Source organism: Pseudonaja textilis, chromosome 3 (genome assembly GCF_049901715.1).
Source record: "Pseudonaja textilis isolate UNSWEBS1 chromosome 3, rPseTex1.2, whole genome shotgun sequence".
NCBI classification, from domain to species: Eukaryota; Metazoa; Chordata; class Lepidosauria; order Squamata; family Elapidae; genus Pseudonaja; species Pseudonaja textilis.
Window position 1 is genome coordinate 198,490,843 of NC_141992.1, and position 13,807 is coordinate 198,504,649.

A 13,807-nucleotide genomic window follows, 5' to 3' on the forward strand; every position below is an offset into this window, starting at 1 on the left:
CTCACGTGGCCCCCTCCGTTCCAACTGGAGACCTCCCTGAAACCCACTCCTCGCCCAGGTGCAGGGATCACACGACCTTGGCGGTAAAGAAGAATGCTATTATGTCTAGCTACAACCCCTCTACAACCCCCCCCCCCCCCCCCAATTTCCCAGGCCCAGGAATGTGGCAGCGTGGAAGCTTCCAGGGCTAATATGGCTTCCAAAGTGGACACGCTGCTCCGGGGTGTGGATGGGTGTATGTGACTGAAGGCAACTCCCTGAAATCCATGCATGTAGGGAGAAGAAAGCCAGCCACAAGCTCTCCACCCATTTTGCAGAGATCGTGCTGTTTGGCGGAGGGGGAGCAGCCCTTATGAAGGAGGAGGAGGAAGAGGAGGAAGAAGAGGAACTCACCTCCACCAGCTTGAGGTCCGAGGTGAGGAAGGAATGTTCTACCAGCTGCTGGACATTGGGCACCACCAAATTCTCCTGCTTGTCCATAAATATCTGGTAACAGTAACACTCCTGTTCTTTCAACCTTCCGGACCTGAAATCAGATGCGCTCCGATGAGCCACCGACTCTGGCCCAACTCCGTAAAAGGAACCAAAGGAAATTCGGACGTTTCAACTACGCGGTGATGAGCTGCGGATAAGCTTCTTTTTCCGCCCAGAAGACTGGTGGGAGGGCAACCTGGGGAAGACATTGTCTTCCTCCTGAGCAAGCGTGGGATTTATCGATGCCACCTCTTTCCAAAATGGCCTGTGGGGACCTCCGGGGTTCAGCTTATTTAGCTGCTCCTTGAGGTCTCAAGGTATCACCAGTTAAGTCACACTGGGAAATCAGGAGGTCAATTCACAATGTCTGCGGAGATTCTCAGCCATCCAAGTCATGGCTGTTCCAAAAGTGTCTTTAGGAGGCAACTGGGCTTCCTGGTTTTCTCTCTGAAGACGTTTCGCTTCTCATCCCAGAAGCTTGTTCGGCTCTGACTGGATGGTGGGGAACGGAAGGATTGATACTCCTTGCAGACACGGCTGGTCACTGGCATCCTTTTAGTGAGTTGTTGAGGCCACCTGGATGCAGATGGTCACATGACAGAGATAAACCTCCAGGTGGCCTCAAACGGCCCTCTAAAAGGATGCAAACGACCAGCTCTGTCTGCAAGGAGTCTCCATCCTTCCCTTCCCCCCCATCCGGTCAGAGCTGAAGAAGCTTCTTGGAGGAGAAGCAAAACGCCTTCAGAGAAAAATAAAGTCCAGTTACCAGGACCTGGATGACGGGGAATCTCTCTATAGACTTCCTCTGAACGTGTTTCGCTTCTCACCCAAGAAGCTTCACAAGCTAATTCAAAAGCAACACAAAGGGATCAACTGGCCTCCCTATCTAAGGAGTTCTCCTACTCCAGTGGGCCCAGCCCCTCCTGCTCGCTTCACTGAAAGAGGCCGACTTTGGATCCTGCCTGACGAAAAAATTCAGAAGAGCCTTTCCTGCTCTTTGCAATATTCTCCCTCTGCCCGTTGGCCTGGGGTCCCCGACGTCCTTGGCTGGGGGAGGCTGATGGAGTAGAGGGAAGATTCCTACCTCTGTCGCCCGTCCTCTTCGTTTTTAGATTCATATTTGATCCTCTTAATTTTAATTGTTTGGTAACTTCTTTGTATTATGGGTTTTTTATTATTATTATTATTATTCTGTAAGCTGTCCAGGAACGCTATAACAGATAGGCAGCATATAAATTAGAGAGAGAGAGAGGAGAGGGAGGGAGGGAGAGAGGAGGGAGAGGAGAGGAGAGGGAGGAGGGAGAGAGAGAGGGGGGAGGAGGGAGGAGAGGGAGGGAGAGAGAGGGAGGGAGAGAGAGGAGGGAGGGAGAGAGGGAGAGAGAGAGGGAGGGAGAGAGAGGGAGGGAGAGAGAGGGAGGGAGGGAGGGAGGGAGAGAGGAGAGGGAGAGAGAGGGAGGGAGGAGGAGGGAGGGAGGAGAGGAGAGGGAGGGAGAGAGAGGAGGGAGAGAGAGGGAGGAGAGAGAGAGGAGGGAGGAGGAGAGAGAGGGAGGGAGGGAGGAGGGAGGGAGAGAGAGGGAGGGAGAGAGGGAGGGAGGGAGAGGAGGGAGGGAGGGAGAGAGAGAGGGAGGGAGGGAGGGAGGGAGAGAGGGAGAGAGAGGGGGGAGAGAGGGAGGGAGAGAGAGGGAGAGGGAGGGAGAGAGAGAGGGAGGGAGAGAGAGGGAGGGGGAGAGAGGGAGAGAGAGGGAGGGAGAGAGAGAGGGAGAGAGAGAGAGGAGGGAGAGAGAGGGAGGGAGGGAGGGAGGGAGAGAGAGAGGGAGGGAGGGAGAGAGGGAGGGAGAGAGGGAGGGAGAGAGAGAGGAGGGAGGGAGAGAGAGGGAGGGAGGGAGGGAGGAGGGAGGGAGGGAGGGAGGGAGAGAGGAAGAGAGAGAGGGAGGGAGGGAGGGAGAGGAGGGAGGGAGGGAGAGAGGGAGGAGAGAGGGAGGGAGAGAGAGGGAGGGAGGGAGGGATGGAGAGGGAGGGAGGGGGAGAGAGGGGAGGGAGAGAGAGGGAGGGAGGGAGAGAGAGGGAGGGAGGGAGAGAGAGGGGGAGAGAGGGAGAGAGAGATTCTTTGGACCTCCTCTTGACAATTTTCTGCTTGTGGAGTCCTTGGATGTTTTCTTGCAGATGTTTCATGACCCAACTCGATAACATGATCAGTACTAGAAGGGAGTGGGGTTTGCAGAGTAGAGAGGAAGGGGAAGAGAAGGAGGGGAAGGAGGAGAAAAGAGGGGACGGAAGATGGAGGAGGAGGAGGAGAAGTAGAAGGAGGCGAAAAAAGCAAACTTTGGCCAGACTAATTTCAAATAATCCAACATAGCTGGAGGACGAGGATCGGTGCTCTCTGACCTCGGGCGTTTCCTTGCAGACGTTTCATCACCCAGCTCAGGCAAACGCCGTCAGTGCTGGGTGGGAGCGGGGCTAACTCTCATTTTGTCTACTAGTGACTTGCCCTTTCGGTGTTGGTGGAAGTGGTCATTTCTGATGGTCATCTTCCTGCTCGCAGACAAGGCAGCTCCCTGAGGCTCGGGTCAGCTACCGTGCCACACTTAGGGAGTTCAAGCTGAGGCAGGCCTGACTGGCTGCCCCTTTTCCAGCACGGCCCGGGCCTGGTTTTCTCCCTTGCTAGAGAGGCACCTCTTACCAGGTCATCATCAGTTACCGCCAGACCACGTCTCAAAAGGTCGCGGAGTCTCTTCCGGGGCGATTTTTCCTCCCCTTCACAATAACCCGGGGGAGGATGGAAGGGGTGGTGCGATCGACTTACTGCAGTTTCAAGAGCGGCTCCAGCCCAAGAATGCGATGCATGATCAGATTCAGGAATTCTTCGGGGTCTGAAAGAGCAGAGGAGGGTCCTCCGGGTCAAATGCAGCACCCTAGGATACCCCCACACACCCACCCCTTGTTCCCCCCCGTGGAGGACAAACGCTGCTTCAGCCAGAAGCACACACCCTCCTCTGAATAAGCACTTGCCCCTTAAATGCAGAGGTGATTTAACCCAAAAAAGAGCAGAATTGCAGAGTTGGGAGGGCCTTGGAGGTCTTCTAGTCCAACCCGCTGCGCTCAGGCATTCCACTGATCTCTTCTCAGCGAGAGGCGATGGAGCCTTCACAATGTCTGGAATTGCCATCCGTGTTTCTTGTCAGGAAATTCCTCCTTAGTTCTAGAGGTTGGCTCACTCTTTGGTAAGACTCTTATCTCTCTGTCATTTCTTGTCCCGCCTTTTCGTTCCCTTACGAAGGTTTTGCAAACAGCTGTGAATTAAATTGGGGCATCAACCCTACAGTGTAATACATTCTATAAGGAAAGAAGAGATGGCAGCCGGGAATGGGATGGAAGTTTTCGTCTTTGCTCCCCTTCTGGAATGCCTTGCCCAGACTGAGAGTTGTCAGTTCCTGCCACAGTCAGACCTTGAATAATTCCCTCGCAATTCACCAATCAGAATACAAAATGACAAAGCTAAAAGGGACCTGGGAGGTTGTCTAGTCCAGCCCCCTGCTCCAGCAGGAGACCTTAACACCATTTCAGACAAATGTTTGTCCAGGAAAAAATTTATCTCCGGTGACGGAGAACCCAGAACTTCTACAGGCAAAGTCGTTTCACTGTTTGATTGTTCTAACTGGCACAAGGCTCTTAATTTCATGCTCCGGAATTAATTCAGAGATTTTCAAAAACTTAGTTTGCCTTTTCTCCAAGAAAGTGGGGCTCTCTTTGGCTTTGGCACAGTCAAGCCAGTTCTAGTTTATTCGATAAAAGACAAACCATCATTTATTTCTGCTTGGAAACCACTTCTAGACTTTGTGCTTGAGGTAGAAAAAAAAAAAAAAGAAAGAAACTTTGATTTTGGGGCTTTACCGATTTGATAGATTTGTTCTTATAGAAATGGCTAGTTTTAAACTGTTATGCAAAAATTAAAAAGTTAAGGTTTGATGCTAATGCCTTATTCTACTGCACCGAAAGGAGTCAGAAATCAATGCCCTTTCTTTTCCTTTCCCCCACTTTTCTCTTCCCTTTTTTTCTTTTCCTATCTTTCCTATTATTTACTTTGATATTTTCATTATATGCCGTAGTTAGTATAAGGCAGGGGTCTTCAAAGTTGACGGCTTTAAGACTTGTGGACTTCAACTCCCAGAATGCCTCCTCCTCTTCCTCCTCCTCCAGTCAGGTTAGCTCAAGAATTCTGGGGGTTGAAGTCCACAAGTCTTGCACTTGCCAAGTTTGAAGAGCCTTGGTATAAAGCCAATAAAATTGTTACATATAAAAGTTAAAAGACAGATCATCAAACCACTGTTCAGCCTGGGAATGTATTCGATAATCCCTGCCTCCTGCCCCATCGCTCCCACAAAAATCACAGCCAGTGATCTTGGGAATCCAGGTGCACCTTCATTCCCCCAATTTCGAAAGCAGAATCTCACCATTTCATATTAAGAGAGAGAAAGGGAGGAAAAAGGGGGCACCTTTCTCCGAAGTAGCAAAACTGGAAGATTGTCCCTTTTCGGTCAGCTGATACCGAAGATCCATCACACTTTTGGCAGCGACAAAGCCATTCCTGTGTACGACCCAGACAAAAAAAAAGGCAAAATCTCAAGACACAATCCAGAACTAAATTCTGGCCACTACTGTTCTGCACCCCAAATCCCAGCAATGTCCATCCCGTGCCTTAACTACAAAATTGGGCTCAATTTATTCTGCTTTTGAAAGGTGAAGGAAAAAGAAAAATGCCGCTAAGTCATGGCTTCAATTCAGGCCACTAAAATCCATGCCAAGCCTGGTCCAGCTGCCACGGATAGGATTTTTTCTTTTCTTGTTTTGAATAGAATTTGGAATAGAATTCTTTGCTTATATTCTTTACTTTACCTACGTTCTTGACTTACAACCCTAGGGGAGCCTGGAATTCCCAACTGTATTATGTTGTGAGGGCAGCGGTGGGATTCAACTGGTGTTACTACTGGTTCGGCGGCTACGTTTTTTGCGCGCGCGCGCGCGCAGGAAGCCACTTACTGCCTCAGAGGGTTGACGATCTTGTCCCGGAGGATCTCTTGGATGCGCCCGTCAGCGGGGAGAGAGGGCTTGTACAGCATGGAATCCAGCACCGAGGTGCAGGAGAAGAGGCTGTGGGGAGAGAGGACGTGCCGGTCAGTCCAACGCGTCAGGGTGGAGGGGAGAGAGGTTTAGGGAGAGCGAGATGGAGGGGAGGGAAAGCAAAGAGATCAACGAGCAGAGCTCCAAAGGCAGTACCCTCCCCTGCAGGGGGAAGGAAGCTTGGTAGGGCTGCAAACCTGAACAGGGCAGCGTCCATGTAGCAGGAGTTACAGTGGCCTTGGATCCCTCTCATCCGCCCTCGGAGGACATTCACGGCCACCTCGGCTCTTAGGGGTGGGGAGTTGCTCTGAACAGACAGAGCGTCCGCCTCTCCTGAAACAGAGCAGGATTCTCCGTTTAAATAACGGCAACGATAATAACAATAACTCTCGAATACAGACGTATCACCATTTGGAACACAACATGCCAGATTTCACAGTTCTTGAAAACCGAAGCGTACAATTTATTGGTATCGATGTACCGGGAGATGCCAGGGTCGAAGAAAAAGAACTAGAAAAAATAAATAAATCAGAAAACATCGCGATTTGGCCATCGAAACTACGCAATTATGGATGAAACGTGTAACAATGATACCCATTGTCATCGGGGCACTTGGTACCGTGTCCAAGAACTTTGCAAAATTCATCAAGAAGTTGCAGCTTCCTGCAATAACACCAGCGGAACTGCAAAAAAAAAAAAACCCGCGCTACACAGAACATCTTCTATTTTAACAAGATGCTCGGTTGATACCTCTAGGATGCTGGCAGCGAACCGTTTCAACCATCAGCGCCAGTCACTGGTATTTGTGATGCATTTTTAAATGTTCAGTTGACTGAGTTTCATGTTTAATGTATAAAAGAGATAAGGATAAGAAAGAAAAATAAGAAGAAAGGAGGAGGAGGAGGAGGAGGAGGAGGAGGAGGAGGAGGAGAATTCTTAAAAATGAGCAAGTCAAGATCCTGTGGGACTTTTGGATCCAGACAGACAGAACACACCTGACATCGCGATTATGGAAAAGAAAAAAAGTCATGTTGATTGATATTGCAATACCAGGTGACGCAAGAATTGGAGAGAAAACAGCTATTAAAAATAACAAAATATCACGATCTGCAAATTGAATTCGAGCGATTGTGGAAATAAATGGTTCTACCAATAGTAACAGGAGCCTTTGGAGCGATCCCCAAAAGGCTGCCTAGATACATGAAAACTCTGGACTTATCAGACTTTGCAATATTCTGACTTTGCAAAAAACCACCTTATTCAGAACTGCCTATATACTCAGATGTTACCTTAACAGCTCCTAGGTCCTTGGTTAGGAGCTGAACCGTTAAGTTTTTATCAGTCCCAGACTGTAAATCGAATTGAAGATTAAATCTTAAATAATACACTGACAAAATCCCCACCGGTCAATTGCCAGCAGCTTAAATCCCGCGACGGGATCTCGAAACTTCCTCAAACTAACTTTCTACGCTTGAGAAGGATGCTTTAATGGTTTGGGGTTACAGGTAGGTAGATCCCAGGTGAATGTTCAGAAAACTTTCCTAGGCAGTGCAAATTTTACTAAAGGAGGCGATACACTCATTTTTATTGGCTGTCTTTCAAGCCAAGCCAAGCCAAAGGAGAAGGATGATGCTTTGTTTTGGATCCTGCATTGAGCTTTGGATCTCACACCCATCCTGTCTGCTTGACAGCTGAGATACTGCCTGCTGAGTTATGACATAGTTGAAATTGCGTTAAAAGTTCTTCTGGTTTGAGACTGTGAATTTCTTCCCTTTGGAGGCAGGTGGCTTTGGCAGAAAGTCTCCCCCCTCCCCCCCCCAAAAAACCCTGTTGTGGTTAGCTGGCAGCAGGTGCCGACGGCTGAGGAGAGCGAGGACTCAGATGAGGGGCCGGAACCATTAGGGAGTAGACTGCTGCCTTTAGAGATTGTGGGGGCTGGCAGCAGAGAGGAGGAGGTTCCTGAGGAGCCTGTGCTAAGGGCGCGTGCATGCGGGGCTGCTCGCCGGAAAGAAAAGCTGCAGCAGCACGGGCAACTCGGGAGTAAGGCTGCAAGGTCATGCCCCCTCCCTTCAAGAAGATAAAAGCCAGCTGTGAAAGGAACGTACTTTGCAGGAAGCCAAGACGTTTTGAAACTCAGCCTCATGGACATTCCAGTATGCTGAGTTTGTATTTGAAGATTCTTGTATTGCAAATTATTTCTTGTCTGTTATCTTTTGGCAAGTCTTGCAGTTTGGCAAGGCTCGTGCTTATCACAGCTAATTATTTTGTAAAAGCATACCAAGGTTTCTGTTCCTTTTGGATTGTGTTTTGACTTGTTGGAAAAGGGCGTGGGTCAGACTCCTATGAGCCTCTTGTTCCTCCTGGTTAAGGATCAGTCACACTTGCCTAGAAAGATGGTGAGTTCCTGGACATGTTTGGGCAAAGGGTAAAGAGCCATCAGTTAGGAACAATTTAACTATATGAACCAGTTTGTGCACTGGTTAAGGTCCCTAGAAATCAGGAGAGGGTGAACCATGAAAGCTGGCTGTATCAGAATCAGAATTCAGCTGGAAGGGACCTTAAAGGTCTTCTACTCCAGCCCCCTGCTCAAGCAGGAGATCTTATACTATTTCGGACAAGTGACTGTCCAGTCTCTTCTTAAAAACCTCCAGTGATGAAGAAGCACTCACGACTTCTGGTGGCCAGCTGTTCCTTTGGTCAATTGTCCTCACCGTTAGGAAGTTTCTCCTTAATTCAGGTTGCTTCTCTCCTTGATTGGTTTCCATCCATTGTTTCTTGTCCTTCCTTCTGGTGCTTTGGAAAATAAGCTGACCTCCTCTTCTTGGTGGCAGCCCCTCCAATACTGGAACACTGTACCCTGTCACCCCTAGTCCTTCTTTTCTCTAGACTAGCCTGATGACTCTAGGCCAATCACCAGGAGACAGTGAGTTCTAGTTCCAGAGTTTTTAGTTCCACAGTTTCTAGTTTTTTAGGCATGAAAGCCGACTGGGAGACTTTGGGCGAATCACCAGGCGAGGGTGAATTCTAGTCCCGCCTTAGGCATGAAAGCCGGCTGGGAGACTTTGGGCAAATCACCAGTCGAGGGTGAATTCTAGTCCCGCCTTAGGCATGAAAGCCGGCTGGGAGACTTTGGGCAAATCACCAGGCGAGGGTGAATTCTAGTCCCGCCTTAGGCATGAAAGCCGGCTGGGAGACTTTGGGCGAATCACCAGGCGAGGGTGAATTCTAGTCCCGCCTCAGGCATGAAAACTGGCTGGGTGACTTTGGGCGAATCACCAGGCGAGGGTGAATTCTAGTCCCGCCTCAGGCATGAAAACCGGCTGGGAGACTTTGGGCGAATCACCAGGCGAGGGCGAATTCTAGTCCCGCCTCAGGCATGAAAGCCGACTGGGAGACTTTGAGCGAATCACCAGGCAAGGGTGAATTCTAGTCCTGCCTTAGGCATGAAAGCCGACTGGGAGACTTTGGGCCAGTCACTCTCTCTCAGCCTCACCCACGTCATAGGGCTGTTGTTGGGAGGAAAACAGGAGGACGGAGTGCTAGGTAGGTTTGCTGCCTTGAATTACTTATAAGTAAACATATAAACTCATTTTCTTGCCCTGACCAAGGGTTCAAACCGATGCCCATTGAAGGCTCTAGGGCTGTGATGGCAAACCTACGGCTCATGCTCCAGAAGTAGCACGCAGAGCCATTTCTGTGGCACATGAGCCGTTGCCGGGAACAGACCCCCTGCGCATGTGTGCGCAACCCCTGCAAGCCAGCTGATTGTTGGGTATCTGCCGCCCATGCGTGGGGGCCCCACATTGCCTTATGGGTGGAGGCACGGGGGCGCGCCCTTTCAGCACGGGACAAGGAAAAGGTTCGCCATCCCTGCTCCAGGGAGTCAACCTCCAGCCGCTGCAGGGAAGGGACTTACTGCATTCAGAGGGCTCCTCAAACAGGCTCTTGTTTCCCTGGAAGCGCGAATCGGGTTGGCACGACTCCAGCCGCACAAAGAGGGCCCGATGCGGAGGACAGGTGAAGTAGCGCACCCCTTGCCACTCTCCATCGGAAAGGCTGTTGTTCTCTTCATCCTACCAGGGAGGAGGACAGGCATCCTATTACAGGTTGTCCTCGACTTGTGACCCCCATGGTGCCCAACATTTATGCTGCTAAGCGGGACATTGATAATTAAGTGAGCTTTGCCCCCATTTGAGGACCTTTCTTGTCACAGTGGTTAAGGGAATCCCTGCAGTTGTTAAGTTCATCGCACGGGTTGTTAAGTGAATCTGGCTTCCCCGTGGGCTTTCGTGGTCGGGAGGTTGCAAAAGGGGATCACGTGACCCCGGGAGACCCTGCGACCGTCATAAATAGGACTCAATTGCCAAATGTCCACATTTTGATCACGTGACTGTGGGGATGCTGCAACGGTCGTGTGAAAAATAGTCCCTTATTTCAGTGCTGTCGTAACTTTGAATGGTCACTGAACGAACTATTGTAAGTTGAGGATTACCTGTATTTGATCATTTCAATAAGCATTTTGGTACACACATTGTGTGTGTGTGTATAGTGTGTGTGTATACACGCACAAACACACACACACACATATATATACATACGTATATGTATTTGTTTTCTGAGGTTCTCGCTGGTATTTGTATGTGGATTTGTTGTTCGGGTTTTCTCTCACGTAAGATTGAAGCATTCAGGCAACGCTTCGATGAAGCCTGAAGATGATGAATGAGACTTCATCGAAACGCTTGCTCTAGATACTTCGAATCTTACGCGGAGAAACCCGAACAACCACATATATACATATGTATATGTATATATACACACTAGCTCGATGCTGTGCTTCACTACGAAACTATGTGATCAGGCTTATTTTGGGGGGGAGGAAAATAAGGGGGGAAAATTCTGCCTCTGCCTACCAGCATCCATCGGTATTGAGAGAGAGAGAGAGAGAGAGAGAGAGAGAGAGAGAGAGAGAGAGAGAAAGGGTGGGGAGGAGACACAGGGACACAGTACAAAAGGATGGGTGCTTACCAACTCAATTCCAGCCATCCTGTGCTGGGCATTAGGCAGGCAGCCAATCCAACGGATAGTCCCCGTCATAGCACGTCCCTTGTCTAAGTTGATCTGCACCACAGAGTTGACGTCTAGAGAGGAAGTCTTGTCTTCTGAATTCACTGAATTATCGCTTCTCCTACGTTTGAGATAATCCTGGAGCCCAGAATCCGAGTCTATACGTCAAATACAGAAAAACAAGGCCGGTCTATTTATTTCTGCTCAACTTTTTTAATTCTGATGTGACGATGTTTTCTAAAAGCCCAGAGAGGAGCAGGTGTGACACCCTGCTCCGTTATATTTGACTACAGGTAGTCCTTGACTTACAACCATAATCTGAGCCCCAAATTTCTGGTTGTTTTAAGTGAGGCATTTGCTAAGTGAATTTTGGCTCATCTTATGACCTTCCTTGCCCCGGTCGTTAAGTGAATGACCGCCGTTGATAAGATAGTCACATGGTTGTTAAGTGAATCGGGCTTCCCCACTGGCTTTGTTGGTCAGAAGGTCAAAAAAGGGGGATTCCTGTGTCCCTGGGACACAGCAACGGTCATAAGTACAAGTCAGTTGCCGAGCATCTGAATTTTTGATCGTAGGGAAACGATGAAGGTCATAAGTGTGAAAGACGGTCCTAAATCACTGTTTTCGGTGCTGTTGTAACTTCGAACAATCACTAAACGAACGGCTGTAACTTGAGGATTACCTGTGTACTTGTTTTTCAGCCAGCCTCCAAACTCAGGGCAATAAAAACTGTCCAAAAAGCCATTTACCTGAGCAGAGCAGCTCCCCCTTCACCACCGAATCCAGAGGGATCTCCCGGAAAACGTCTGCCGAGCCCTCTTCCTCCTGAAACAAAGGAGAGAAGGAAAACTTCACTGGATTTTAAGACCTGAGGGATGAAATTCAAGTTGATGAATTTACATGAGAAAAAAAAAATGTGCTGTGTCATTTTCCTTACGCAACTGGATTCCAAATCAATCGAGTCAAGGGCAAAATATGATTGAAATTTCAGCCCAATCTTTGCCCAAGTCTAGAGGATTGTTTTAAAATGTCAGCCTTCAGGAAGTCCCCAAGGTGCCTTTTTTTTTTTCAAGAGGCAGCTGGACTTTCTGGTTTTTCTTTGAAGACATTTTGTTTCTCACGCAAGAAGCTGTTTCAGCTAAGAAGCTTCTTGGATGAGAAGCGAAATGTCTTCAAAGGAAAAACCAGAAAGTCCAGCTGCCTCTTGAAAAAAAAAGGGCACCTTGGGGACAACCATGATCTGGATGACGGAGAATCTCCATAGACAGCTTTTAGGAAGGCATTTTTCTGTACAATCCATCATATAGTCAAGTAGTAGTATGTAGTAGTAAAATAAGATCGCCCTGTATTTATGAGAAATGAAATCTTCTTTGCCCTAACACCCTGCCTCTGTATTTTATTCGTAGGTAGTCTAAAATAACTCTCTAATTTTAAAATAATATTACTTGGAGGAAAAAGGTTTTCTTTCAGAAAAACACAAGTACATGTTCAGAGATCATCCTTGTTGCTCTACAAAGAAAGTGCTGTCCATCACAAAAAATCCAGGGGAAATATTAAGTGCCACATTCAGTTCAGGAGGGTGCTGACAACAGCTGCTGAGAACCTAATCTTATGAAAAGATTGGTGGCATAACTAATTTGTCTGTAAACCACCTGGAGTCACTTGGAAAGTGAGACAGATAAACCAGATTGGAGAGAGAGAGAGAAGGTGAAGGAGACAGAGAGAGAGGAATAGGGAGAGAGGGAGAAGGGAGGGAAGGGGGGAGGGAGGGAGGAAGAGAGAGGTGGACAGATGGACAGATAAGTAAATCAATCAATTGATAAATAAACAAATAATATTTTGGAGAACCCTGCAGAATGTCAATTGGCAACACACTTGTGGAGCCCTCAAATTAGTCCAAACCTCACTAAATTAGCAATTCCTAAGAAATACCGATGTTTCTTTGCCAGTGTTCTCAGGCATCAGATGGTGAGAATCTCATGAAATTTGGCAATCCTGGGTCACTTCATCTCTATCTACCGTATCCTAATGACCATATCCTTATAAAAAGTAAGAAGGTTGCCTCAATACAGAAAGAATTGTCTGTGCTGTTTTACAAATTGAGTAATCTCAATCTCACTTGGGGAAGACGGAGGTTTTCTAATATGCTCTTGAGTTCACTTAATAAATGCTCTCCTCCTATAATTCAGCAATGACTGTTCTGTTTTGTTTCTTTCTGCTCTTAAATAAGGCATGCCTGGGTCTGCCTCGTGTTCTTTGACCTTCTCCTCTTTTTTTATATGCCTTGTACGGTATGGAATCCCAAGACCTTTCTCTCCAGGTGAGCAAACCGCTTGGCTATTTTTGTATGTGGCTTAAGATGGGTTCTATGCCTATTCTTTCTCTTATGATTTTATTCCTGATATTGTCTTTTCTGGTCACTCCAGCTACTTTCCTCAAAGGTCCATGGTGACTTAACTTTTGTTTATGTTTTATTGTAAACATCCATGTTTGGCCCCGGTAGCGTATGTCCCCATATGTCCCCTGCAGGGACATTGGACTCCCGCAAGCTAATTAGTTTCCAATTTTCTTCTACCTTTCTCAAAGCAAGTATTATAAGCTTTTACAAAACTTTTATTTCCTTTCCCACCTAAGAAGCAAAGAAACAAACCGGTTTAAGGGAATGGAGGTTTTCTGGAAAAGAAAAAGAAAAAACCAGCTCATATTTTTCTCTCTCAAAATAAAAAGGCCGTTATTGTTTGTAACTGTTCCCAGGGGTATCTGGTTATCCAAGCGAGTCACAAAATGCATGAACAGAAAGAGTCATATGGACCACCAGCTCTTACAATGCAGCCAGCTCGATGTGTGTGTGTGTGTGTGTGTGTGTTTGTTTAGAGGATTTGTATGGCCGCTCAGTCAGTGACAAACAATTAGGACAACTCCCCCTAGTTGTGTTAGGACTACAGCTCCCCCAATTCCCAGCAACCCAGCCAATACAGAAAAGGCTGTTTTATACCGCTGTAACCTATCCCAAAGGATGATATGATAGCAGCCTTCCAGTACTTGAGGAGCTGTCACAGAGAAGAGGGAATCACTTCATTCTCCAAAGCATTTGAGGGCCGGAGGTAAAGGGTGGAAGATAATTAAAGAGAGAACCTACCTAGAACGGAGG

At 47.9% G+C, this 13,807-nt stretch overlaps 1 protein-coding gene and 1 long non-coding RNA gene across 4 annotated transcripts in view; one reads left to right on the forward strand and one right to left on the reverse strand.

Moving 5' to 3' along the window:
• The window catches only part of LOC148126494 (uncharacterized), a 30,099-nt gene extending 25,485 nt beyond the window's left edge, over nt 1-4,614 (forward strand). Inside the window, exon 5 of one of the 2 annotated variants that reach the window (XR_015743337.1) lies at nt 3,815-4,600. This is a non-coding gene — a long non-coding RNA (uncharacterized LOC148126494). Of the gene's footprint in view, nt 1-3,814 lie in introns of both variants that reach the window. The other variant, XR_015743336.1, reaches the window with a different exon arrangement.
• Nucleotides 1-13,807, reverse strand: part of LOC113453071 (ubiquitin carboxyl-terminal hydrolase CYLD-like) — a 32,547-nt gene that overhangs the window by 13,200 nt on the left and 5,540 nt on the right. For both annotated transcript variants that reach the window (XM_087931832.1, XM_087931833.1), the window contains exons 4-11: nt 11,406-11,481; nt 10,618-10,814; nt 9,509-9,665; nt 5,790-5,925; nt 5,512-5,622; nt 4,968-5,059; nt 3,278-3,344; nt 394-526 (exon numbers count right to left, since the gene is read on the reverse strand). In XM_087931832.1, coding sequence (XP_087787958.1) covers nt 394-526; nt 3,278-3,344; nt 4,968-5,059; nt 5,512-5,622; nt 5,790-5,925; nt 9,509-9,665; nt 10,618-10,814; nt 11,406-11,481 — 969 coding nt within the window. The remainder of the gene's footprint in view (nt 1-393; nt 527-3,277; nt 3,345-4,967; nt 5,060-5,511; nt 5,623-5,789; nt 5,926-9,508; nt 9,666-10,617; nt 10,815-11,405; nt 11,482-13,807) is intronic.